Here is a 27,820-nt window from a genome sequence, read left to right as displayed (position 1 = left end):
GACTCTCAGATCTTAGTCCCCTCTCCGTTGTTAACTTGATATTTGATACCTTGGTAATGTTCAGCTTAATCTGTCCTCTCTCCTGCCTGTTTCTCATTAATATCAGTTTCATACTGGAAGCTGAATTTCACACATACCACCTCAGCAATCTTGAGTGATATGGTTAAAAGTAACACCTGTTTCTTCAAGAGTCTGCCAAGACGTAATGGAGGCACATGTGTTGGTTTCTGTGCTTGCCTCCTGGACTAGTGTGATTTTTCTTTGGTTCAGTGGTCATGTTTTCCACTGCAACATAAAACCATCCAGATGATGGGTATATCATGTTGCTCATTTCACATGGGAAAGCCATGACCCACCCCCGTCTTATTCAAGTTGCATTCAAATCTAATTTTCATGGCCCATGTGAGTGTGCGCTGCATAGCCCTTGTTTCAGCTGTCAAGTTTAGCAATGCTGTATATTTCCAAACATGGGCCAAGAGGCAGTCAGCAGGCACTAGACAGCTAAGTGCTGGCAGAAAAGTCCCAGACACCTATAGCAGTCTGAACAGTGACTCATCCTGCTACTGCCAGGATAAATATTGGAATAAATGGTATTTTTCTCTAAGCAAGAATTGTCAAAATGCTTAACCACTTTATAAAATATAACAGATTGTGCCTGTTCATGTTTTGAAATGTTCCAACCATTTACTAGCTGGTTTGTTCAGTTTTTTTGTGTGAGGTTTTTTTTTTTTATGATTTTAGTAATAGCTTTTACCTTTTTCATCTTTCTAGGAGGCCTGGAGAGCCTAGGGGTTTCCATCCTGTGCTGCCACCCACACTCTGGATCCACCTGGCCGTGGTGGCCTGTGGCAATCGACTGGAAGAGACAATGGTCATGCTAAAATCAGCAGTGCTCTTTAGCCACAGGAAGATGCAATTTCACATTTTCACAGAAGAATCTCTTAAACCCGAGTTTGATAAGCAGGTGAATTTACAGAAATCACAGCACAAAATGTACTAGTACAGGAGACTGTGTTTGGGGAAGTGTATATCCTATTCACTAATCTCTTTTGCTGCATACTCAACTGTGTGACTATGAACCCTTGACTCTGAGCCTTACTGTTGTTATCTATAAATAGAGATAGTTAGACCTGGAGAGAGAGAGAGAGAGAGAGAGAGAGAGAGAGAGAGAGAGAAAGAGAGAGATTGTGGAGATTAAATGAGATGATACTCTTGAAGCATTTGACCCAGGGCTAAATCCCTCTTGGTGTTATCAACATTGTTCTCATGGGGGGACAGATAGCTTATTTTTATTTATATATGTTTTATGAATGAAGAGTAATAGATGTTCATTAAAATAAATTCAGACAATATAGATGTTATAAACTAAGAGGTACAGTCCTTGCTACCCTTCGGTCTAAACCAAAAAACTATCAGAATTAATGATTTTGAATGATTCTTCTATTTGTTTGTTTTCATATATGGGTGTGTGTATGTGTCTTTACCTGCATGTGTGTATATACAAGTATATTTCTGTATATAGGCACATGCATAACACATGAATATATACGTACCCAGATTAAAATGTAATTTATTTTACAAAATCAGTATTATTCTCTGTGTTGTTCTTCTGGAACTTGCTTTTCCTCACTTAAAACCATATTGTCATTATCATTCCAGGTCAGTATTCATACATTCATAAATCATCCTTTTTAGTGGCTTCATAGTATTTTATCATGTGGTTGGGTCATTATCTATTTGACTGTTCCTATGCTTAGAAACAAACAATGATTTTTTAAACCAGTTCTTGAGCTTTTTGGAAATGCCTCTTCTTCCAAATCTAGCTACATGTGTGACTTTGTAGACCAAGCTTTGTTTTCCTTGAAAGACTTCTCTTGCAGTACGTTCTTCAATGCTGACAGAGCAAGCGCTTGTCTTGTGTTGTGTCTACTTCCTGGAGTTAGCAGTGCTGCATCCTGCCCCCAGGGGTTGTGCTGATGAGAAACGCCCAAGATGCATGTTGGGCCGAGAAAGACTAATAACAGAAAGCTAGAAAACGTGTTATGTTTTCTATAGAAAAGAATTATCTTGGTACCTTCACCAAGAGAAGCCAGCCAGGGGAACAAATATTCTTAGGACTTTGAAATTGTTTGCAAAATGTCTTCAAAATGATCTGAGTTAGAGGAAGGAAAAGGAAAAATACAGTGGTACCTTGACACATGAGTTTAATTCGTTTCATGGCCGAGCTTGTGACTCAATTTGCTGCTCATGTGTCAAATCGAATTTCCCCATTTAAATTAATGGGAATGCAACTAATCTGTTTCGACCCCCAAAAACCACATGGATTTTTTGTTTTATATGCTTTTAAATAAGAAAATGTACTTTATAAATAACAATACATATATATATATATATATATACACACACACACACACACACACACACACACACATAATAAGAGAGAATGTAAAGAAATAAACTGGTTTATGAAGTGTATTTACCTTCAAGGTCAGGCGAAGATGCTGGTAGAGGGGGAGGAGACTGGTGGGGGAAGTTTTCATTTCATGCGGTATCGCTTAACATAACTTACTCTCTACATACTTAATGCTATATTTAATTGCAGAATTTAACTTACACACTAAATATGATATGTAACTTTATCGCTAAACTTAATTCCTATTTTTTTACTTTGCTTAATCATCGTTGTATGGCTTCCTTCTCCTTCCCCTTCTTCTTCTCTGCTCTTTTCAAAACTTTTTGGCATGAAAACCCCTCCCCTGGCAACATTAGCATAACAATGGCCCTTCCCAAGCAGGAAGGTAATTAGCAATTTCAGACAATTGCCCAGTGCCATTTTTAACAGTAAAAGTGAGCAAACTCAGAAAATACAAATTTTACAAACTCATTTGCCCAACAATCATCATTTTCTTCACTGACTTGGCTTTTTCGCCACACTTTCCTCGCTTTCACTTAGAGGCCAATCCAACAAAAACCTTTCCGTGGAAGTTTGTTTCTTCCTCCCTTTCAGAACATTCGGCAGGCTATCTAGTGGAGGGTGGCGGAAGCTCATGATTCAAATATCTGTTTGTGACTTAAAGAAAAAAATCCCATGAGTGACTGCTCATCTCTCAAATTGCTCATGATTTAAAGTGCTTATGTGTCAAGGTACCACTGCTGTAGATTGAAACGTGCAGAGTTAGCTGCTCTGAAGCTACAGTATAGGGAAATGGTGGTAAGAATAAGCATTTGTCAAGGGTTTATGGTCTACTATTATTTAATGCTCATAAGAACCCTTTGGAAAAGGTAAAAATCATGTTCATAATTTACAAACAATTCCGCAAGTCTTGTGGCCTTCCTGAGCTTCAGTTTTCCTATCTACAACTTGGGGTCAGCTGGACTGATGAAAGAAATGATATATTTATAATCAGGATAGGCCAGGTAAGGCTATGCTAACAATTCCCAGAGAATGTCCTCGTGCCTGCTGTGTGTCCTGCAGTGACAGACTTTTCATGCGTAGAAGTGTACCTGTTGGAACGTGGAGCCTTTACAGTAATAAATGATTATTACTGTGCTTTTTGTTCCCTCAGCTTGACAGCAACACAAGTCTTTTCTGCTCACATTTAATTGTTCAGAAGTGGTCACAAGGCCCACTCAAGTCCAGGGGGCTGAGAAGTACTCTTTGTGCAGGAAAGAAGGAATCTGGCTATGAGAAAACATTAGGAATATCTTGTACAATATCTATTTGAAAAGTACTTCTTGAGTATCAACTGCATGCAAGAAGCTGGGGCGTGAGGATGGAGACAAAAGATAGACTTGGGCTTAAAGAAAAGGAGAAGGAAAATGTGTATGTATGGCCACAGATGTGTGGCAGATTGTATTTTTCAAAGAGGCTCCAGTGGTCCCACCTTCTGTTATTCACACCCTTTCCAGTGTAGGGACAGTTTCCCTACACTGTCCCGGGATTGGTCTTTGTGACCAATAACATAGGGAAAAAGTGATGCTGTCTCACTTCAGAATTAGGCTTAAAAAGGCATCCTGACACCTTTGATTTTTTTTCTTCCTTTTTTTCTCTTTTTAAATTTTTTTAAATTTAATTAATTGTGTTTACATAGATTCTAGTCTTTTTTTTTTTTTTTTTTTTTTTGCAATCTCTTTCTCTCCTGGATCACTTGCTCTGGGGGAAGCCAGCTGCCCTATCACAGCAATCCTTGGAGAAGCCCACATGTTAAGGAATGAAGGCCTGTTGCCAACTCTCATGTGAGTAAACTTGAAGATGAAACCTCAGCCCTGTCTAGCTTCAGATGACTGTAACCCCAGCCAATAGTTGGGCTGCAACCTCACAAGAAGCCCTGAGCCAGAACAACATAGTTTGCAGATTCCTGACCCTAAGAAGCTATATGAGACGAATGTTTTTGGTTTTAAGCTATTAAGTTGGGGGATAATTTGTTATAAGGCAATAGCTAATACATATACATCTACATATACAATATGTATGTACATTTAAAATAGGGTTTTACAAATGTAATGCTGTGTGACACTTGAGCCTATGTCACCAATAGGCTACAGCTTCTTCTTGGTTCTTTCTGCTTTTAGAACCTGGCTGTCACATTGTGATGAAGCCCAAACTAGCCTGTATGGAGAGATGACCCACACAGGTCCATGCAGAGAGGAACTGAGGTGCCCAGCCAATAACCCCTCACCCACCAGACATATGAGTAAATGAGCCTTCAGATGATTCCAGCCTCCAGTCTTCGAGGCCTCCACTGGAGGCCTCGGACATTGTGGAGCAGTGTCAAGCTGTTTCTTCTGTGCCTGATTCCAAATTCGTGAATCATGGAATCTATGAGCATAATAAGTAAAAAAGTTACTGAATTTTGGAGTAATTTGTTTTGAGCCATAGTAATTGGGATATTATAAATTAGGAGCTAAATTACATAGAGGAAATCATTGTAGATAACTTGTAAAGTTGTACCATGGTTTGAATTTCCTCATGCCTTTACCCCTTTGATGGCTCATTTTTTCAGGTCTTTGTTAGACTAGTGAAGCTCTGCTAACAAAGGAAATTATAATAGGATGTTACAACCTAGGCAGGGCTTGTGGTGTCACCCCTCTTTATCATACTGGGATTATGGTGCCACTTTTGATTTAAAATATTTGCTCTTATATAAGTCATAGAACTCTCAGTCCCAATTTCTTTATCTGTATCAAAGGATAAACAAAAAAACCTATGTAGATAGATACACAAAGGGGACAAATGATTCTTTTTTAAAAAAAAAATTTTAAATTGATTTTAGAGAGAGAGGCTGGGAGAGAGACAGAGACAGGAACATTGATCTGTTCCTGTATGTGCCCTGACCAGGGATCAAACCGGCAACCTTTGTGCTTTGGGATGATGCTGTAACCAACAGAGCTATTAGGCCAGGGCGGGACAAATGATTCTTGCTCTTCTTATGACAGTATAATTGGGAGACTGAATCACATAATCTATATATTTTCTCATTCCACAAATATTCTTTGGAACACCTCCTATATATTGGGCAGTATGTTAGCCCTAAAGTAGTGTTAATAGATCAACAGCAGTTGGTTTCTGCTCAGCCACAGGAAATGGTAGAGGGGCAGGTTATGTCACTCTTCTCAAAGCTGTCAGTTTCAACACTGGGAGGCATGTGGGAGTGTCCAAAGTTTCTCATGATAACTTCCTGGGCAGTGCAGGGTCACATACCTCAAGATAAAAACCAAAACAAAATGCTAATTGTCATCATTATTTTTTGAAAGTTGCATTGTGTGCAACTTTTATTTAAGTAGAATTTATTTTAAAACTGCTCAAGTACAATATGTATGGTAATAGTTAGTTATTATCTACACTGTACATCTTTAATTTTTTAAAGTTTTATTTATTCTTATCATTTCCCAACATAGAAGCTGAAGATGACAGCTGGTCGATTTCCTAGACTCTCTAGGAAGCTTGGGATCGGACATGTAATTTAGATTTTGCTAAACTATGCTCCTGCTCTAGACTCAGTATTAGAAAATAGTGGGACACAGAAATGGGGATGGCCACCAATCCATTCTGGCAGGGACAGTGGGGAGCAACAGCCTGTGGTGTATGTGTGTATGTGAAGGAGGGTGTAGCTTTGCCATGGAGGAAGTGTCAACAGGAACTGTGACACTTCCAAATAGTGTTTGCACTCAGTGCACTATTTGTATATATGCCTAGTAAAAAATGTAAAGGGACTGAACATTCCAGTTAAAAGATGTAGATTGACAAAAGTAGATAAACCTTTCTAGAAGATATGATGGTAAAGATCAAATTGTTAAGGAAACCAGTAGAGCCAGGACCTCCCTGTTCTCCCTCCAGGGCTGAATTTGGACTATTGTCAGTAGCACAATTGTACTGGGTATTTGTGCTTAGTGTCTGTTCTGACTAGTTGGTACTTTAAAAAAAAAATTTTTTTTTTTAAATTTATTGATTCAGTGAGAGAGGAAGGAGAGAGAGAGAGAAAGACAGGAACATCGATCTGATCCTGTATGTGCCCTGAGCAGGATTCGAACCAGCAACCTCTGTGCTTCGGGACGATGCTCTAACCAGCTGACTACCCAGCTAGGGTTAGTTGGTACTCTTGTACTGACTTTTTATGCCTAGTATCAATTCTGATGTGTTTGTGCAATTGTTCTGAATACTTGTGCCTGATGTGGCTTCTGATTGGTCAGTGCCCTTCGTAAGTAAGTTGTCAAATACTTTGACTATCACTCCAACATTTTCTCATTCTGAGATTTTCCTCCCAAATGTTCATCTTAAAATTGCAAATTTAAAGTGTTCCCAATGGTATGTCTTTTCATAAAATTTTATGTGATTATATAAGCAATATATGTACATTGAAAAAAGTCACTAATTAATTGTAAGTGAAAAAACATTAACCATCATACTAATACTTATGGAGAATTAATTTACATTTTTTTATTTTCATGTCAACAGAAATGGGATCATATCCTATATTTTCTCTTTTATTACTGATATATCACTGAATTTCTTTTAAAACAGTGGTTGACCAACTTTTTCTGTGAAAGACCAGATGGTAACTGTTTTAGGCTTTGCAGGCTATATCATCTCATAGTTATTCAACCCTGCTGTTTACACTAAAAGCAGCCATAGAAATTTATAAACCGCCTGACCAGGCGGTGTGCAGTAGATGGAGCATCAGCCTGGGACACTGAGGACCCAGGTTCAAAACCCTGAAGTCGCTTGAGTGCGGGTTTACTAGCTTGAGTGCAGCGTCACTAGGTTGAGCATAGGATCATATACATGACCCCATAATCACTACCTTGAGCCCAAAGGATGCTGACTTGAAGCCTAAGGTTGCAGACTTGAGCCCAAGGTTGCTGGCCGAGCCCAAGGTCACTGGCTTGCGCTATGGGTCACTGGCTTGGGTGGAGCCCCTTGGTCAAGGCACATATGAGAAAGCAACCAATGAACAACTACGGTGCCACAACTGTGAGTTAATGCTTCTCAAATTCCCTTTTTGCCTGTCTGTGCCTGTCTGTCTGTCTCTCTCTCTCACAAAGAAAAGAAAAAAAAAAAGAAATACATAAACCAATGGGTATAGCTGTGGCCCAATAAAACTCTTATTTATAAACACTGAAATTCAAATTTCATGTGATTTTTCATGTAAAAAATATTGCTTTTGTTTTTACTTTTTCAACTTTTAACAATGTATAAGCATTCTTGGCTTATGTGCTATGTGTAGCTGGCTGAGTTGGACCCTTGCACTATCATTGTTTGCTGACCCTTGTTCGACAACCTCATCCCTGGTACCTGCATAGTATTCTGTTGTGTAGGCATACTACAGAGTTTATGTAATCAATCTCATATTTAGGTTGTTTCCTTTTTTTTTCTGTTAAAAAACAAGAGAGAATAATTAAAATTGTAAAAATGTGTACAGTTTGGGGATTTTTACTTAGGATAAATTCTTTTATTTTTATTTTTTAATTTATTGTGTTGACCTGCAGTGGCTCAGTGGATAATGTGTCAACCTGGAATGCTGAGGTCATCAGTCCAAAGGCCTGGGCTTTCCTGGTCAAGGCACATATGGGAGTTGATGGTTCCTGCTCCCCGCCCCCTTGTTCTCTCTCTCTTTCTCTTCCCCCTCTCTAAAAAATAAATAAATAAAATCTTTTAAAAAATGCAATAATTGCCTGACCAGGCGGTGGCGCAGTGGATAGAGCGTCCGACTGGGATGCAGAGGACACAGGTTCGAGATCTCGAGCTCGCCAGTTTGAACGCAGGCTCATCTAGTTTGAGCAAGGCTCACCAGCTTGGACCCAAGGTTCCTGGCTTGAGCAAGGGGTTACTCAGTCTGCTGTAGCCCCATGGTCAAGGCACATATGAGAAAGCAATCAATGAACAACTAAGGTGTTGCAACGAAAAACTAATGATTGATGCTTCTCATCTCTCTCCGTTCCTGTCTGTCTGTCCCTATCTATCCCTCTCTCTGACTCTCTCTGTCTCTGTAAAAAAAAAAAAAAAAAGCAATAATTTTATTGTGTTGACATGGTCTCAAGAGTCTCACTCAGCCTTGGCCGGTGGATAGAGAGTTGGCCCAGTGTATGGGCATTCCGTGTTTGATTCCCGGTCAGGGCAAACAAGAAAAGCAACTATCTGCTTCTCCTACCCCTCCACCTCCCCTTTCTCTCCTTTTCTCCTCCCGCAGCCAGTGGCTTGACTGGTTCGAGTGTTGGGCCGTGGCACTGAGTATACCTTGTTTGGTCCAAGCATGTCAGCCTCAGGTGGTAAAAATAGCTCAACTGAATTTAATATTGGCCCCAGACTGGGGTTGCCAGGTAGATCCCAGTCAGGGCAAGTGCAGGAGAATGTCTATCTCCCCTCTTCTCACTTAAAAAAAAAGTCCCACTCAATATAACACCCCTGCACTCCTCTCCATGGCTCCCATGCCCCATGCAGTCTCTTTCTACATCCATTTCCCCCCCTTACCCCTTTCCCCTACCTTCACCTCCCTTTTCCTCTGGCTATTGCTATCCTGTTGTCTGTATATATGTGTTATGTATATATGTTTGGGGCCTAATCCCTTCACCTTGATCCAGTCCCCTCTACCCCCTTCCATCTGACAGCTGTCTTTCTGTACCCTGTGGCCCTGCCTCTGTTTCTGTTTTGTTCCTCAGTTTATTGTTTGCTTTAGATTCCACATATAAGTTCCACTTGAGATCATATGGTACTTGTTTTCTCTGCCTGGTTTATTTCACTTAGTATAATGATCTCAGAGTTCATCCATGTTGTTGCAAAAGATGAAATTTCCTTTTTTTTTTTTCCACTGCCGACTATAATTCCATTATGTAAATATACCACAGGTTTTTTATCCACTCATTCACTGATGGACACGGGCTGTCTTGCTATAAATTTCCCTCTCAGGACTTTTGCTGTGTCCCATAGATTTTGGGTTATTGTATGTTCATTTTTATTTGTTTCAAGGAATTTCTGTATTTCTTCTTTGATCTCATTGTTAACCCATTTATTATTTATAATATGCTATTTAGCCTCCAAATGTTTGAATGTTTCACTTTTTTCTATTGTAGTTGATTTCTAATTTCATGTCATTGTGATCAGAGAAGATGCTGATATAATTTCATTCTTTTTAAATTTATTGAGACTTGTTCTCTGTCCTAACATGTGGTCTCTCCTAGAAAACGTACCATGAGCACTTGAAAAGAAGTATATTCTGCTGGTTTGGGGTAAAATATTCTGAAGATATCAATTAAATCCAGTTGATCTAGTGTGTCATTTAAGTCCACTGTTTCTTTGTTGATTTTCTGTCTGGAGGATCTATCCATTGATATTAGTGGGGTGTTAAAATCCCAATACTGTATTGCCCTTTATGTTCATCAAAATCTGCTTTATATATTTAAGTGCTCCTATATTGGGTGCATAAATATTTACAATGGTTCTATCCTCTTGCTGGATTGCTCCCTTTACCATTATATAGTGACCCTCTTTGTCCTTTACTATAGCCTTTGTTTTAAAGACTATTTTGTTGGATATAAGTATTGATACTGCAGTTTTTTCTTTATTTCCATTTGCATGAAATATTTTTTTCTATCCCTTCACTTTCAGTCTATGTGTATCTTCTGTTCTGTGCTGGTCTCATGCGTATGTTTTCTTATCCATTCAGCTACCCTGTCTTTTGATTGAAGCATTTAGTTTATTTACATTTAAGGTTATTGATGTGTACTTTCTTATTGCAATTTTTTATTTCTTTTTTTATATGAGAGGAGGAGAAGTAGACGGACTCTCACATGCACCCTGACCAAGATCCTCCCAGCAACCCTCATATGAGGCCCATGCTTGAATCAACTGAGCTATCCTCTGTGCCTAAGGCTGATGCTTGAACCAATCAAGCCACTGACTGTGAGAGGGGAAGAGAGAGAAAAAGGAGAAAGGGAGGGGAGGAGAAGCAGATAGTCACTTCTCATGTGTGCCCTGAACAGGGATAAAAGCTGGGATATCTACATGCCAAGCCAATACTCTATCCACTGAGCCATCCAGTCAGGGCCACCATTTTATTCTTTAAACCTCTTTCTCTCAATTTCTTTTTTCCTTTCCTCTTCTTATAGCAGACCCTTTAACATTTCTTGCAGTACTGGTTTGGTGGTAATGAACTCCTTGAGCCGTTTTTGCCTGGGAAGCTTTATTTTTCTTTCAATTTTAAGTAATAGCTTTGCTGGGTATTATAGTCTTGGTTGTAGGTTCTTATTTTGCATCACTTTGAAATTGCTTGCCAATCCCTTCTGGCCTGAAGTGTTTCTGTTGAGAAGTCAGATGACAGCCTTATGGAGGCTCTTTTGTAAGTAGTTAATTGCTTTTCTCTTGCTACTTTTAGGACTCTTTCTTTGTCTCTTATCTTTGGCATTTTAATTATTATGTGTCTTGGTGTGGTCTCTTTGGGTTCATCTTTAATGGAAATGACTGTGCTTCTTGAACTTGTGTGACTTTTTTCTTCATCAGGTTAGGGAAATTTTCAAGTATGGTTTCTTCAAACAAGTTCTCTATCCCTTGTTCATTCTCTTCTCCTTCAGGAACACCTATGATGTGCATGTTGTTTTGCTTGATGTTGTCATAGAGCTCTTAAGAGTTTCTTCAGCCTTCTTGAGCCTCTTCTTTTTACTGCCCTGCTTACATTTATCTGGTCCTCTAAATCACTGATTGGATCCTCTGCTTCATCCAACCTGCTCTTGATTCTTTCTAGTGTAGTCTTCATTTCAGATATTGTATTTGCCATTTCTGACTGGTTCTTTTTTATGGTTTCAATGTCAGTTTTTTGTTTTTTTTTTGAAGCTGGAAATGGGGAGAGACAGTCAGACAGACTCCCACATGCGCCCGACTGGGATCCGCCCGACTGGGATCCACCCGGCTCGCCCACCAGGGGCGACCTCTGCCCACCAGGGAGCGATGCTCTGCCCCTCCAGGGCGTCGCTTTGCTGCGACCAGAGCCACTCTAGCGCCTGGGGCAGAGGCCAAGGAGCCATCCCCAGTGCCCGGGCAATCTTTGCTCCAATGGAGCCTTGGCTGCGGGAGGGGAAGAGAGAGACAGAGAGGAAGGAGGGGGTGGGGGTGGAGAAGCAAATGGGTGCTTCTCCTGTGTGCCCTGGCCGGGAATCGAACCCGGGTCCCCCGCACGCCAGGCCGACGCTCTACCGCTGAACCAACCGGCCAGGGCCTCAATGTCGGTTTTAATGCTTACTATCTCTTTGTTAAGTTTGCACTCTGATCATCCATTCTTACTTTAAGATCCTTAGCATTCTAGTAACCATTATTTTAAACTCTGCATCTGGGAGTTTGGTTGCTCTCATTTCATTTAAGTTTTCTTTTTTGGGAGAATTTCTCATGATTCATTTGGGTCATATTTCTTTGCCCATTTTGTCTGTGTATTAGGTAACTCTGCTTTGACTCCCAAATTTTTTGTGATGTCTTTATGAGTAAGGTGTGCTCAGTGGTACAAACTTCCAGGCTACCTGAACTTGTTGCTCTGGGAATCTTTCTTGGGATTATATTTACTCATCTGTTGTATGTGAGTCTTGAGTGCTGTTGGTTCTTTTGCAGATGGAGTAAACCCTTCATGATGGCTGGCTCTAAGGGTCACATGTATTTCTTACTGTGCAGTGTATGTCCTTTGGAGTTATTCTCATCAGGGTCTGGTGTTTGCTGGACTCCCCCTTTGGGCATGCTGCTTATGTGGCTAGTTGAGTCTAGCATTGGTGCTGTCTGCTTCCCACTACTGGTTGTGTTGTTTCTGGGTCCTCTTGGACAGGGTTTGGGTAACGGTTGATGTCAGATGTTCTTTGTAACCGACCATGGGCTACCTCTCTGGAGCTACCACTCTGTTCACTGTTTGTGTTTGCATTTTCTTTGCCTGGATGTGTGTGGGAGGGGCCAACCTGTGTAAAAGGGTTGACTTCCTCCAGCTTACATCTGAGAGCAGCTCTATAAAAGGGCACAAGCTCCTTAAGATTTGCCTCCACTTTTCAGCTGCTCCATCTCCCCTTACAGCTGTCTTGTCTTCCCAGTCTTCTGGAGAGACTGTAGAATTGGCTTAGATTGACCTTACCCCACCAACCTCTCCACAGGTTGCAAGTTTCTTGGATTAGGGCAACTGAGCTAGTGGGAACCCCTACTTTGTGGGTCTTTCAGTCAGGTGCTTAGTATAAGGAAAGTGGCCCCTACTCCAGAGCCTACTCCTTCAGCCACTGCTGGATACTCCAATTCTATTTCTTCCCAGTGAGGTGAGCAGAAGGTTGAGATTGGGTGGGGCTGACAGTCCCCTCTGCAGAAGTTCTTTCATCTGAGGAGTCACCGGTCTCAGGGAAGAAGATTGAGAGTGTCTTTCACTGGAGCTGATTGTGGCCCCTCCCTAGGAGGCAGCTAAGCTCTTTGACCAGTCCCAACAATAAGCTCCAAGGAACTCATACTTTGAATGTCTGTGCTCTAAGCCTCTCACCCTTTCCCCTGTGGAACCTAGCCCAGCGGGGCAGGGTATTTGGGACTTGGTCCAGCTGACTGTAAGGCACTGCCTTGTCCAATGTGTGTGAGCTGCTGTGCAGGTGCTGACCATAGGAAGTGGAATTTGCCTCAGCTGATTTTGATGCCTGATGTGTTTTTGCTTTGGATGTGCTGCTAGTAATGCTAGTTGGATACTTCTTTGATGTTGTTTGTAGCTGGCCATTGGATGTGTAGGTTCTGGGTTTCTTAGGAGGCAACCTGCTGCAGATCCGTGTAAGACACTGCCAGTGACTGGCCCTTAGTAACCTTTTTAGACTTATAAGCAATCCAGAGTTTGTGGCTGCTTCTGCTGGGCTTAGGTGCACATGGAAGGACCAAGTTGCACACAAAGGCTGGCTTTTACCAGTACCAGGCCTGGGGGCAAGTCATCAAAAGACTCTGAGATCTGCCTTCAGCTGCCTCTGTCTGTGGGCTGATTGTTAAGCTCCGTCCCTGAAAAAACTTGTGGTTAAAGCCTAGAGGCTGGGGCTAATCAGGCATCTGGAAAAGCAGTGCATGTGACTCCCACCCCAATACCTCAGATGTCGGTCTGTCCTGAAAATTTTCTCAGACCTCAGTAGGATGTGGCCACTAGTGATTCAATGGGTGTGGTCACTGAAACCCAGAGCTTTGGTCAGCCAACAGTTCAAGCAGTTTCTATTGGATCTCTCATGAGGCAGAAGCACCAGTCATATTCTCAGAAAAGTGAGGGGGAAGCTCCAGCCCTGATGCCAGACAGCCAAGTCACAGGCACCCCTGAGTATTTTCAGCCCCTTGCTTTCTGGCCAAGACCTGCTTACTTCTCATAGGTCCTAATCTCCATAGGGTAGGTCAAGAGAGATCCCAAAGATGAAGCAGTTGCTTTCTTCCAGGAGGGGATGCTCCACAAGAAAGATTGCGCTATTGGCAAATGACTCAGCACAGGTGTCCCAGCAGCTGTCCCCCCACTCTGCCTCTCCCCAGGGACACCAATCTCAGACTCCCCTCACATGACTCTACTCCACTCAACCCTCCCTTTGCCAGTGCTCAGGTTAAGTGGCTGTGAATGACATTTCTGTGTTGGCCCTTTAAGAATGTACCTGTGTCTCTGAGATCTCCCTTCTCTTTTTCACAGACAGAAACCTCACATGTTTTCACCACCAAATGCTATGTAGGCACCTCTTCTGGGCTCTGATGTTCTAGGCTAGGGCACCTGACCTGGGGCATAGGACCCATACCTCTCAAGTAAAACCTCCCCCACAGCTGAGATGTCCCTTGGGACCCTCTGCTGCCACTTGCTCCTGGGAGTGGGGGCAGCCTTTCATACATCTCTGCCCTTCCTACTAGTCTTGATGTTGCTTCTTCTGTGACTCCTTGGTCATAAGACTCCTCTCATTTAGTCCTAAATTGGGTTTTCAGTAAGATTGTTCTTAAATTTACTTACAATTCCAGTTTGGTCATGGGAGCAGGCAAGTAGAGCTTTCGCCTCCTCCATCAGCATCTTTGATCTCTCTCCCGGATAAAGTAGAAGTAGAATTGTTATGGCAATGGGGAAGCATTAACTCTCAAAAGTTATGAAGATACACAGATGGCAAGTAAGCTTATGAAAGGATGTGCAACGTCATTTGTCATCAGGAAATTGCAAATTAAAACAAGACACCCCTACACATCTATTAGAATTGGCTAAAGTTCACAACACTGACAACACAAAATGTTAACAAGAATGTGGAGAGGCCCTGGCCGGTTGGCTCAGTGGTAGAGCGTCAGCCTGGCGTGCAGAAGTCCCGGGTTTGATTCCCGGCCAGGGCACACAGGAGAGGCGCCCATCTGCTTCTCCACCCCTCCCCCTCTCCTTCCTCTCTGTCTCTCTCTTCCCCTCCCCCAGCGAGGCTCCATTGGAGCAAGGATGGCCCATGCGCTGGGGGTGGCTCCTTGGCCTCTGCCCCAGGCGCTGGAGTGGCTCTGGTCGCCAGAGCGATGCCCCGGAGGGGCAGATCATCACCCCCTGGTGGGCAGAGCATCGCCCCCTGGTGGGCGTGCCCCGTGGATCCCGGTCGGACGCATGCGGGAGTCTGTCTGACTGTCTCTCCCCGGTTCCAGCTTCGGAAAAATAAAAAATAAATAAAAAATAAAAATAAAAAAAAGAATGTGGAGAAACAGTAATTCTCACTTACTGCTATTGGGAATGTAAAATGGTATAGCTATCTTGGGAAGTGGTTTGGCAGTTTCTTAGAAAGCTAAATGTAGGTTGATATACAAACCAGTAATCGCACTCTTGGCATTTACCAAAATGAATTGAAAAATTTTCCACACAAAAACCTGCACATGAATGCTTAGAGCAGCTTTATTTGCAATCACCTAAAACTGAAAACATTCAAGATGTTCATCAATAAGTTGATGGCTAAGCAAAATGATTTATCCATACAGTGGAATAGTAGTCAGTGATAAAAAAAAAAAGTAAATAAGCTATCAAACCACAAAAATACAGGAAGAGATTTATTGTATATTGGTAGGTGAAACAAGCTAATATGAAAAAGCTCTATACTGTATGATTACAACATATGATGTTCTGGGAAAAGCAAACCTAAGTGACAGTAAAAAGGTCAGTGCTTCAAGGAGTTCAGAGGAGAAGGGATTTTTAGGGTAGTGAAACTACTCTGTATTCTACCGTAATGGTAGATATAGGACATCATGCATTTGTCAAAACCCAAAAAAACTGCAATACAAAGAATGAACCCTAATGTAAACTATGGATTTTACTTAATAATGTATTGATAATGGTTCATCAATTATAACAAATGTACCACACTAATGCAAGATGCAAATAATGGGGGAAACTGGGAAAGGAAAGAGGATATATGGGAACTCTGTAATTCCTGCTCAATTTTTCTGTAAACATAAAACTCGAAAATGTAGAGTTTATTCATTAAAATAATTTTGTTATAAAATTAATTGTGCAAAGAAAATAAAAGTTCTAAAAATACAAAAATATAAACCTTTTTAAATAAAAACACTGTCACCACCTTTACAGGTGACTACTTTTAACATTTTGGTGCACATCTGTTCAGATTTTTCTCTACATATAAAATATAGATGCAGCCTGACCTGTGGTGGCGCAGTGGATAAAGTGTCAACCTGGAAATGCTGAGGTCGCCGGTTCGAAACCCTGGGCTTGCCTGGTCAAGGCACATATGGGAGTTGATGCTTCCAGCTCCTCCCCCCCTTCTCTCTCTCTGTCTCTCTCTCTCTCTCTGTCTCTCCCTCTCCTCTCTAAGAATGAATAAATAAATAAAAATTTTAAAAAAACAAAATAATAATAAAATATAGATGCATATATTTCCCCTATAAGACAAACATGTTATATTTCTTTTTGCACTTTGCTTTTTTTAAAACCTAACAATATATTGTAACAATCATTTCCATGTCAGCACATACAAATCTGCTTTATTCTGACTGTATATACAGTGGTCTATTGTATATTTCTATCCTAATGAATTTTGGACATTTAGTTTGTTTCCAAGTGTATGTTTTACTTTGTTTTCAAAATGGGTTTTGGTGAAAGTTCTGTATCTTTGTCTTTTGTAATTCGTTGTTACCAGTTTCCAAATTGCCCTCTTGGAAGTTTGTTCAAATTTATACTCTTCTCATAGTGTTTATGCGTGTTTCCCATCAACTTTCTCATATCTGGGTGTTAGTTTATCTTTTTCTTTTATTTATTTATTTATTTTGACAGAGACAGAAAGAGAGTCAGAGAGAAGGACAGATATGGACAGACAGGAAGGGAGAGAGAGAGAGAGATGAGAAGCATCAATTCTTCGTTGCAGCACCTTAGTGGACTCAAGCCAGTGACCTTGGGCTCAAGCCAGCAACCATGGGGTCATGTCTGTGATGCCACACTCAAGCCAGCAACCCCCACTCAAGCTGGTGAGCCTGTGCTCAAGCAGATGAGCCCAAACTCAAGCCAGCAACCTCGGAGTTTTGAACCTAGGTTTTCCACATCCCAGTGCGCTCTATTCACTGTGCCACCACCTGGTTAGGCTGAGTGTTATTTTTTTTAATTCTAGCAATGGTCTTCCATTTAGTGAGCATTAAAAGTGGTGATAAAGTTAGACTTTTTATGTAAGTTGACTGAATAAATTTCACTTACCAGTCAGAGATCTAGGCGTTCTCCTAATTTCTGGGAGTCTAATCACCCTCCCTTTGCCTTCCATGTTTTTCAGTTACGACAGTGGCCTGACTCATATACAAAGAAGTTTGAGCACAGAATCTACCCTATCACATTTTCGGTTGGGAACCCTCAAGAATGGAAGAAATTATTCAAACCCTGTGCTGCCCAGAGACTCTTTCTTCCGGTAGGAACATCTGCTTCTAATATAATGCTATTTGGGAGAGAATTGCTCCTGAAAATGTGATGAAATTAACTGGAGTATATTTAGAGACATTTTGTATACAGCTAAAAATATGTTTCTCTTGGATTCTGTAGTTGATGCTTTGACCCTTCAAGGTGTAAAAAGAGGGTCCTTGTATTTGAAAAGTCTTTCCCAAAGATTGAGGGACTGAGAGAATCCAAAGCTTGTTTTGAATTATGGGCCTATCTGACTATGGCACCATTTCCTAGCTATGTAAACCTTACAAAATTCCCCAATTTCTCTATACTCAATTTTCTCCAGCAGCTTGGCACATAGTGACCCTAAATAAATATTACTTTTGATTATTATTATTTCTCATATCACAATAACTACTAGATGTAGCCATGCTAGGGAATAATTGAGAAAAGGCCCAGAGTTCTGGCTCAGCCTTTTGATTTTGAATTTTTATTGAGTATTTTAATTTTATTTTTAAAAATTCTAAATATTAAAATTACTGAACATATATATCAAAACTGAGGGTATCATTGAGCCAAGATGACAATTTTAAATTGTAATCTTGATGTTTGTGAGGGATTCATACTTTTAACAAACATTTACTGGGTACCCAATAAGTGCAAGTTTCTGGCTCAGTGGTGGTGATATGGTGGTGAACAAGAGAGCTGTAGTTTCACCCTCTTGGAGCTTAAGTCCAACATGGCATTGAACCGGTCATTGGAAGTATGATCTGTGCTGAGGTGGAGAACAGAGTCTCATGGATGGAACTCTGGTCTGGGGAGATCATTGAAGGTTCTCTTGAGGCGTGGCCTTTATGCTAAGACAAATGAAGGAGAAGTAAGGATCACTGAGTGACAAGGTCAGGGGAAAGAGAAAAGAGTTCCAGGCAGATGGAAGAGTATGCCCAAAGGCTCTGAGTTGGGAAAGAGCATATTTGAGAAAATGATAAAAATATAGTAATCAGAAAATAGAGTGAGATGGGATTGAATTGTTCAGCAGGGGCTGGAACTTTTGGGTTCTGTAAGCCATGATGAGATTCTGCTCTTTGTCTTAAAGACAGTGAGAAGCTGTTGACTGATTTCTTGCATGGAAATGGGATGGTCTAACTTGTGTTTTAAAGAGGACACACTGGTTCATTGCAGTGTGGACAGAGGAATTGCTGAAGCCAGTCAATGATGACTTGGGCTATGTTGGTTGCCTTCTTAGAGATGGATTCAGAACCTGCCTGAAAAACAGAATTTTTTTATTTTTTTTATTTTTCCGAAGCTGGAAACAGGGAGGCAGTCAGACAGACTCCCGCATGCGCCCGACCGGATCCACCCGGCACGCCCACCAGGGGGCGATGCTCTGCCCATCTGGGGCGTCACTCTGTTGTGACCAGAACCACTCTAGCGCCTGAGGCAGAGGCCATGGAGCCATCCTCAGCACCCGGGCCATCTTTGCTCCAATGGAGCCTCGGCTGCGGGAGGGGAAGAGAGAGACCGAGAGGAAGGAGAGGGGGAGGGGTGGAGAAGCAGATGGGTGCTTCTCCTGTGTGCCCTGGCCGGGAATCGAAGCCGGGACTTCCACACGCCAGGCCGAAGCTCTACCACTGAGCCAACCGGCCAGGGCCGAGAAACAGAATTTGTCACTCCTCATGATTGGCTTGTTGTAAGAGTTGAAGGGAAGTGAGGATTTCACCAAAGTTTCTGCCATGAATGACTATTAAGGTTTGATCTATTTGAAATTTCCAATGTTTAGCTATTTATGACCTACAAAAAGATAAGGCAGTTTCTTATGGTTCAACCACTAAATAGACCTGTGGTTCTCAAAGTGTGTGCCAGGGTGTACTGGTGCGCCCTAAAAGATTTCCAGGTGCGCCCTATGGTATTCCAGAGAAATATGTGCCTGTTGGGGACCAAAAAACCAACAGGTTTTTTTGAGTTTAGATTTTGGGGGGACAAAGGTGTGGGGAGTTGGCTGTAAGCTGACAGTCTGCCCAACCCCCCACCTCACTTGCCTGATTAGGTTGCAAAAGACTGTTAAGCTGTGGTGCTGGATTGTTTATACTACCCCCTTGTTCCCCAGAAAGACTGGAGGCAAGTTTCTTCTATCCTTTGTTTGGTGTAAAGTTAAGATGATATGTATGGTGGGGCTTTTCTGCACTCAACACAATTAAGAGTAGAAAGAGAGGAATTCTTCCAATATATTGATGAGGAAATGAGAGTTTGCCTTTCAAATAGTGTGTTCATAAAGTCATGATGCACTTTTGACCAGTCACAGGAAAGCAACAAAAGACGATAGAAATGTGAAATCTGCACCAAATAAAAGGAAAACCCTCCCAGTTTCTGTAGAATGATGTGGCAGCATGTGTGCATGCGCAGATGATGACATAACACCGTGTATACAACGGAGCAGTGCACGGCTATGCCAGTCCAGATGTGGATGGTACAGAGCAAAGTTCAGTGTGTTCTGTGGCTTGCTAAATTCGAATCCATGACCAAAGCGCAACGTGAATATTGGCACGTTTATAACGAAGCACCACCACATAGGAATAACATTATTCGGTGGGATAAGCAGTTGAAGGAAACCGGCAGTTTGGTGGAGAGACCCCGTTCTGGTAGGCTATCAGTCAGTGACGAGTCTGTAGAGGCTATATGGGATAGCTACCTAAGGAGCCCTAAAAAATCTGTGCGTGAACCCATATCGTACTGCACTGAATAGGTATGTCTTTTATTTTCCAAGCTTTGTTGGAATACATTATACCTGAGTTAATTTGCAACATGTTGTCTAACAGTGGACCTATGTAATACTTTTATTCATATTTAAAAAGGAAGGAATTTGATCAAAGGCAAACCATCTAATGTAATTAACTATGGATAAAGCTTTCAGGACTTTCAAATGTTAACTGTTTTTCTCCTTCTAGAAAATGCTATAAAATTCAAATTAGGAATGACTTAAACATTTTTTTGAATACCTAGGAGATGCTTTTCAAATATTTATATTGCCATATTCTTATTTGAATGCTTTGAATGACTACATCCAGTTCTGCACCTATACCTTCTGGTATTGCTTTTTAACCTTCCTGGAATCCATTTTCTAAAAAAATAAAGACCTTTTCACATCTAAGAAAAAAATGAAACTGGGAGAGTTTGTATATGCCCAAACATTAAAGAAATTGCTAGGACACATCAGGCTCATGTTTCTCATAAATACAAGAATGAAAATACTTAACACATTCATGCTTGACCTGCCAAATTTACTAAATCTTACTGAGAGTGTGTATGTATAAAAAAGATAACTTTCTTGTCGTTTTTTTAAAATTAATTAATTATTTATTTATTTGTACCTTTCTGAAGTGAGAAGCAGGGAGGCAGAGAGATAGAGTCCCACATGCGCCTGACCGGGATCCACCCAGCATGCCCACCAGGGGGCAATGCTCTGCCCATCTGGGGCATTGGTCCGTTTCAGCCAGAGCCATTCTAGCCCCTGAGGTGGAGGCCATGGAGCCATCCTCAGCACCCGGGTCCACTTTGCTCCAATGGAGCCTTGGCTGCAGGAGGGGAAGAGAGATACAGAGAGAAAGGAGAAGGGGAAGGGTGGAGAAGCAAATGGGCGCTTCTCCTGTGTGCCCTGGCCAGGAATTGAACCCGGAACTTCCACATGCCGGGCCAACACTCCACCACTGAGTCAACCGGCTAGGGCCAGGTTTTTTATTTTTTAACCCCTCTTTTTTACGAATTCTAAAAAGAATAACTCAAAAAATGTAACATAAAAATGTATTTTAATGTCAGAATAAATTTAATTTTGTTGTATTTATTTCATTTACCATAAAAGCACGCTTGAACTTTATATTTTTTCTTTAATATTTGACTTAATTATTATAACATATTTCTCAGATATTTGTATACAGTGTGCCTACAATTATTTGTAGGATTTTAAATGCACCCGACTTAAAAAAGTTTGAGAACCATTGAAATAGACAGTGGTGCTATTTAGAGATAGAAGAGGCTAGAGAAAGATATGTTTTGGTAAGAGGGAAGGTGACTTTAATGTGAGTCATATTTTGATTTTGAGTTACCTGGGAGACATCCACACAGGAAAGTCTTGACATCTGTTCGTCTGAAACTCTAAATGGTAGATGGCATTTTGAGTGTTTCTTACATAAAACCTGTGAGAACAAAGCCTAGATGTGCTCACTCATTGAATGATGCATTTTTCACCTGCCACATACCTTTGTATATGTTGTCAGGTAGGATTAATTGCATAAAAGTAGGGGTAAAAAAAACAACCTCAAATTGGTACTAAAATCTCTAGATTGGTGATTTAGAAATGAATTATTATTTAAGAAGATGAGAAAAAAATTGTCACATTTCTGCTTATTGTCTTCATGTTAGGGGGGAAAATGCAGTTACTGTTGAAAAATTGTCTCCCCAACTAGCCAAAAAATATCAGCAACATATTTGAATTTTCTCTGTCCTTGAATTATGACTTTGTTAAAATACAACCCTACCACATGATGGTTTTTATTTATCCCAGCTAAGTATTTCTCTTTGAATGACAAATGGGTGCTGGCATTCCTTATCTCTGCCTTTGACAATGAAACTAGAGGTCCTAAAAAACAATAGAGATTGGAATTGGCAGGACATTTATCTTTTCTGAGTCATATTATAACAGCAGATGATGAACTTGGTATTTTCGGGCATCAGTGAGATGTATTGATGCTCAAGGTAATTTGAAATAAAGTTTAAGTGATGTTTTTCCTTGAAACTCATCTCTGTAAAACCAAATCAGGTTTGCTGCAAAGGCAGCACAAAGAAGGTGGTCAGTCAATTGACTTGGGAAGCACACAGTCTTACGCATTTTCTGAAGGGATCTCATCTACCTCAAACCTGTGTAGAAGAAACCCTTTCTCAGGTAAGATTTTACTATAAGAGTGATCAGAGCACAAGCCTCAGGGCTTTTGCATTAGGACACCTTGCTGTTCCTGATTGTTGACCCTAACTCTGCAAGTTTCCATACCTTATTCCTATAGATGTTAGCTGATGATTTCTCATATATAGCATTTATTATGTGGAGGTACTTTCCTTCTATTTTGATTTTATTGAGTGTTTTAAACATAAAAGGATGTTGTATCTTATCGAATGCCTTCTCTGCATCTATTGATAAGATGTTATGATTTTTCTTCTTTTTTTTGTTGATGTTTATTACATTGATTGTTTTTCCATATGTTGAACCATCCTTGTGCTCCTAGAATGAATCCCACTTGATTGTGATGTACTATTTTTTTAATGGGTTATTATATTTGGTTTACTAGTATTTTGTTTGGGGTTTTTATTATTTTATTTATTAGATATTGGTCTGTAGCTTTTGTGTGTGTGTGTGTGTGTGTGTGTGTGTTGTCCTTGCCAGGTTTTTGTATAAGGGTTATGTTTTGCTTCATAAAATGTATTAGGGAGTATTGCTATTTCTTCAATTTTTTGGAAGACTTTGAGAAGGATAGGTACCAAATCTTCTTGAATGTTTGGTAAAATTCTCTAGTGTAGCCATCTGGTGCTGGAGTTTTGTTTTGGGGGGATTTTTTGAAAGTTGTTTCTATATCCCCCCTGCTTATGGGTCTTTTTATGTTTTCCACTTCTTCATGACTCAGTCTAAGAAGATTGTATAGTTTTAGGAATTTATCCATTTTCTCTAGCTCAGAAGTTGGGAACCTATGGCTCATGAGCCAGATGTGGCTCTTTTGATGGCTGCATCTGGCTCACAGACAAATCTTTAATAAAAAAAAAAACGTTAAAAATATAAAACATTCTCATGTATTACAATTCATTCATTTTCTACCACTCATGTTCATGGTTGCAGGTGGCTGGAGCCAATCACAGCTGTCCTCTGGGACAACACCAAATTTTTATTGGATACTGACCTGTGGTAGCGCAGTGGATAAAGCGTCGACCTGGAAATGCTGAGGTCGCCGGTTCGAAACCCTGGGCTTGCCTGGTCAAGGCACATATGGGAGTTGATGCTTCCTGCTCCTCCTCCCTTCTCTCTCTCTATCTCTCCTCTCTCTCTCTCTCCTTTCAAAATGAATAAATAAAATAAAAATAATAAAAAAAAGAAAAGGCATTTGACAAATTTTTATTGGATAATGTGTAACATACATAAGTCGTTGTATGGTTCTCACAGAATTACATTTTAAAATATGTAGCATTCATGGCTCTCTCAGCCAAAAAGGTTCCCGACACCTGCTCTAGCTTGTTGAATTTGGTGACATATAATCTTATATAGTATTCTACTATGATCCTTTGTATATCTGTGATAATTTCTCCTTTTTCATTTTGGATTTTGTTTTTATGAGTCCTTCTTCTTTTTTCCTTAGTGAGTCTAGACAGTGTTAACCGATTTTATTGATTTTATTAAAGAACCAGCTCTTTGTTGTGTTAATTTTTTCTATAGTTTTTTTGTTCTCTATTTCATTTAGTTTTGTTCTGATTTTTACTATTTTCTTTCTTTTGATTTTAGGTTGCCTTTGTTCTTTTCTTTTTCTAGTTTCTTGAGATATGATGTTAGGTTTTTTACTTGGGATCATTCTTGTTGCTTTATATAAGCCTGTAATGATATGAACTCTTATTAATGCAAATTGCTGCATCCCAGAAATTATGAATGTCATATTGTCATTTTTTTTGTCTGTATATATCTTTTGATCTTTAATTTTATTTCTTATTTGACCCAGTCATTTTTTTTTTTTTGGATTTTTTTTTTTACAGAGACAGAGAGAGTCAGAGAGAGGGATAGACAGGGACAGACAGACAGGAATGGAGAGATGATAAGCATCAGTCATTAGTTTTTTGTTGCACATTGCGACACCTTAATTTTTCATTGATTGCTTTCTCATATGTGCCTTGACCGCGGGCCTTCAGCAGACCGAGCAACCCCTTGCTTGAGCCAGCGACCTTGGGTTCAAGCTGGTGCATTTTTCCTCAAACCAGATGAGCCCACGCTCAAGCTGGTAACCTTGGGGTCTCAAACCTGGGTCTTCTGCATCTCAGTCCAATGCTCTATCCACTGCGCCACCGCCTGGTCAGGCAACCCAGTCATATTTTAGAAGTATGTTGTTTACCTCTGAAGTTTCCATGTGATTGAGATTATTTTTCTGAACCATATCTCTGTCTTGTGTACCCATGATATACAATTTCTTCTTCCTTGATGGCATTTGAGAGTGCTGTTGTTAAGAACTGTAACCAGGGATGACAAGATGGTGATGGAGTAGGTGGATGTACCAACTTCCACCTCCCAGAACCAAAGTGGATTACAACTTAATTTTAAGAACCATCATCTGGAAATGCCAACTTTGGACTAAACTAAGAGGACTCTTTAACCAAGAAACACTGAAGAAGCCACACTGAGACTGGTAGGAGAAGTGGAAATGCGGAGAGGGGTGTCCAGCTCCTGGGAGCAAACAGCAGCCCGGAGGGACTCGCGTGGCAGGAAGTGAGTTTAGTGGAGAGGAGAGGGTCGTGGGCCCCAGGACCAAAGGCCTATCCTGCAGCCTCAGAGCCTAGAAGAGGTGTACAGGCAGTATTTAGCTGTGAAACAAGTCAGGATACTGTTTGTAAGAAAGAGAGAGATTTCTCAGACCCAGGATTCTTCTTAAAGGGACCATGCAGGAAACCTCTTTCACAACCACTCACCTGGGACTCTGGGAGACTGGGACAGGACGAGAGTAGCAGGAAAAGAGTGTAAAGTAGGCGGCACAGAGAGAAACACTTTGAAGGACAACCACCCTAACCCCTGGGCTGAGTCACCCTCCAAACCTAAAGTGAATATTTCCCCTGGAACCAGCAATACCAGCAAAGGGAAGCAGGTCACCAGCCAAACAAGCTTTTTGCTGCACCGAGAGCAGAGTCGCTAAGAAGGAGGGAGCATTGAGGAATACAATATTGAGTGCCAAGGTCTGAGATGCATCGCCCCCACCCACACTGCTGAGGGCTCGCTAGAGGGCTGATGGCAATGGGACATAGAAGCGCGGTCCCATCATTGGGGGTGTAAGCTGAGCTGGCCATGACAGAGGTGTGGTGTGAGCTCAGTCCTGCCCGGCGGGGGCAAGACGGGTGCCCAAAAGTAGTTCATCCTCGCTGCGGGCAGGGTGAGCAAGAGCAGTCCTGCAGACAATCCTGCCGACAGGGCAAAGGCGAAAGCCAGAGAACTGCAGAGACCTGTGGCAGAGAGGGGGCATGCAGCCAGGCCCGCAGTGCCAAGGCTTGTGGCCCTGCACTGCACGCAGCCCCAACCACAGCGGTGGGACAAAGGCCGAGGTTGACCGGAACTTGTAGACCCCACACATGAACACAGCCCCACCCTTGGAGGAGAGGCAGAAACCGCAGCGACTGCTGCAGTGAGCTGGCACCAGCAACACCCATACACAAACGCCCAAGACAGCGGCAGAGGGGGTACTGGGCCTACAGACAGACCACACTTAGGGAACACAAAGGCCACACCCATTGGACTCCAGTGGCCACACCCTTCTTATACAAAGACAAAAATGGGAAGGCAGAGAAATGCAACCCAAATGAATCAAAAGAAATCCACAGAATGAATCAGATATAACCAAATTACCAGATGTAGAGTTTAAAATAATGACTGTTAGGATGCTCAAAATCTTAGAACAACAATAGATGGACATAACAAGCTCCTAAATAGATAGCAAGTATAAAAAAGGACATTGAAAGAATAAAAAAGAATTACTCAGAAATGACAAATACAATATCAGAAATGAAGACCACAATGGAAGGAATTAAAAGCAGGATGGATGAAGCTGAGGATCGAATCAGCGAGTTAGAGTACAAGATAAACAAAGGCGTGGAAGCAGAGTAGCAAAAAGAAAAAAGACTCAAAAAGTCTGAGGAAACTCTAAGAGAGCTCTGTGACAACATGAAGAGAAATAACATCTACATCATAGGGGTTCCTGAAGAAGAAGAGAAAGAACAAGGGATATAGACTTTGTTCAATCAAATCATAGCTGAAAACTTCCTAAATTGATGAAGAAAAAAGTCACATAAGTTCAAAAAGCACAGAGAATTCCAATAAAGAGAAACCAAAAGAAATCTGCACCAAGACACAAAGCTAAGAGATAAAGAGAAAATATTAAAAGCTGCTAGAGATAAAAAGGCTTTGAAGTACAAAGGAGCCCACATAAGGATGACATCTGACTTCTCAGCAGAAACACTTGTGGCCAGTAAGGAATGGCAAGAAATATTCAAAGTAATGCAGAACAAGAGCCTACAACAAAGACTACTTTATCCAGCAAGGCTATCATTTAAAACTGACGGAGAAATAAAAAGCTTCCCAGACAAAAAAAAAACAAACAAAAAAAAACAACTCAAGGAATTCATTACAACCAAACCAATGCTGCAAGAAATGTTAAGGGGCCTGTTATAAACAGGTCAATGGGGAAAAAGAATATACTAAAAGAGGAAGATAGCTTTAAAGAATAAAATGGCAGTAAGCAACTGCATATAATTAATAACCTTAAATGGAAGTGGATTAAATGACCCAATCAAAAGACATAGGGTAGCTGCATGGATAAAAAAACAGGACCCATACATATACTGTCTACAAAAGACACACCTCAAAACAAAAGATGCACAGCCTGACCGGGCGGTGGTGCAGTGGATAGAGTATTGGACTGGGATGCAGAAGACCCAGGTTCAAGACTCTGAGGTTGCCAGCTTGAGCGAGGGCTCATCTGGTTTGAGCAAAAGCTCACCAGCTTGAGCCCAAGGTCGCTGGCTCAAGCAAGGGGTTACTTGGTCTGCTGAAGGCCCACGGTCAATGCACGTTTTAGAAGGCAATCAATGAACAATTAAAGTGTTGCAATGCGCAATGAAAAACTAATGATTGATGCTTCTCATCTCTCTGTTCTTATCTGACTCTCTGTCTGTCTCTGTAAAAAAAATTAAAAAAATAAAAAATAAAAATAAAAGTATTTTAAAAAAACAAAAGGTACACAGAGACTGAAGGTAAAAAGATGGAAAAAAATATTTCATGCAAATGGAAATGGAAAAAAAAGATGGGGTGGCAATACTTATATCAGACAAAATGGACTTTAAAACAAAAGCTATAATAAGAGATAAAGAAGGTCAATACATAATGATAAAGGGAGCAATCCAACAGGAAGATATAACCATTATAGATATCTATGCACCTAATATACGAGCACCAAAATATATAAAGCAGACTTTGATGGATATAAAGGGCAAGATCAAAAGCAATGCTATAATAACATCAATAAATAGATCCTCAAGAAAGAAAATTAACAAAGAAACCGCAGACTAAAAAGATACACTAGATCAACTGGATTTAATAGATATCTTCAGAACCTTTCACCCTAAAGCAGCAGAATATACATTCTTTTCAAGTGCTCATGGTTCATGGTACATTCTTTAGGATAGACCACATGTTAGGGCACAAAAGCAGACTC

At 40.9% G+C, this 27,820-nt stretch overlaps 1 protein-coding gene across 1 annotated transcript in view; it reads left to right on the top strand.

Annotated features, from left to right (window-relative positions):
• Positions 1-27,820, top strand: part of GXYLT2 (glucoside xylosyltransferase 2) — a 105,905-nt gene that overhangs the window by 19,856 nt on the left and 58,229 nt on the right. Inside the window, exons 2-3 of the mRNA XM_066352147.1 lie at positions 772-964; positions 17,224-17,355. Coding sequence (XP_066208244.1) covers positions 772-964; positions 17,224-17,355 — 325 coding nt within the window. The remainder of the gene's footprint in view (positions 1-771; positions 965-17,223; positions 17,356-27,820) is intronic.

This window comes from Saccopteryx leptura, chromosome 10, assembly GCF_036850995.1.
Source record: "Saccopteryx leptura isolate mSacLep1 chromosome 10, mSacLep1_pri_phased_curated, whole genome shotgun sequence".
NCBI lineage: Eukaryota > Metazoa > Chordata > Mammalia > Chiroptera > Emballonuridae > Saccopteryx > Saccopteryx leptura.
This window is presented reverse-complemented; position numbering and strand designations above follow the sequence as displayed.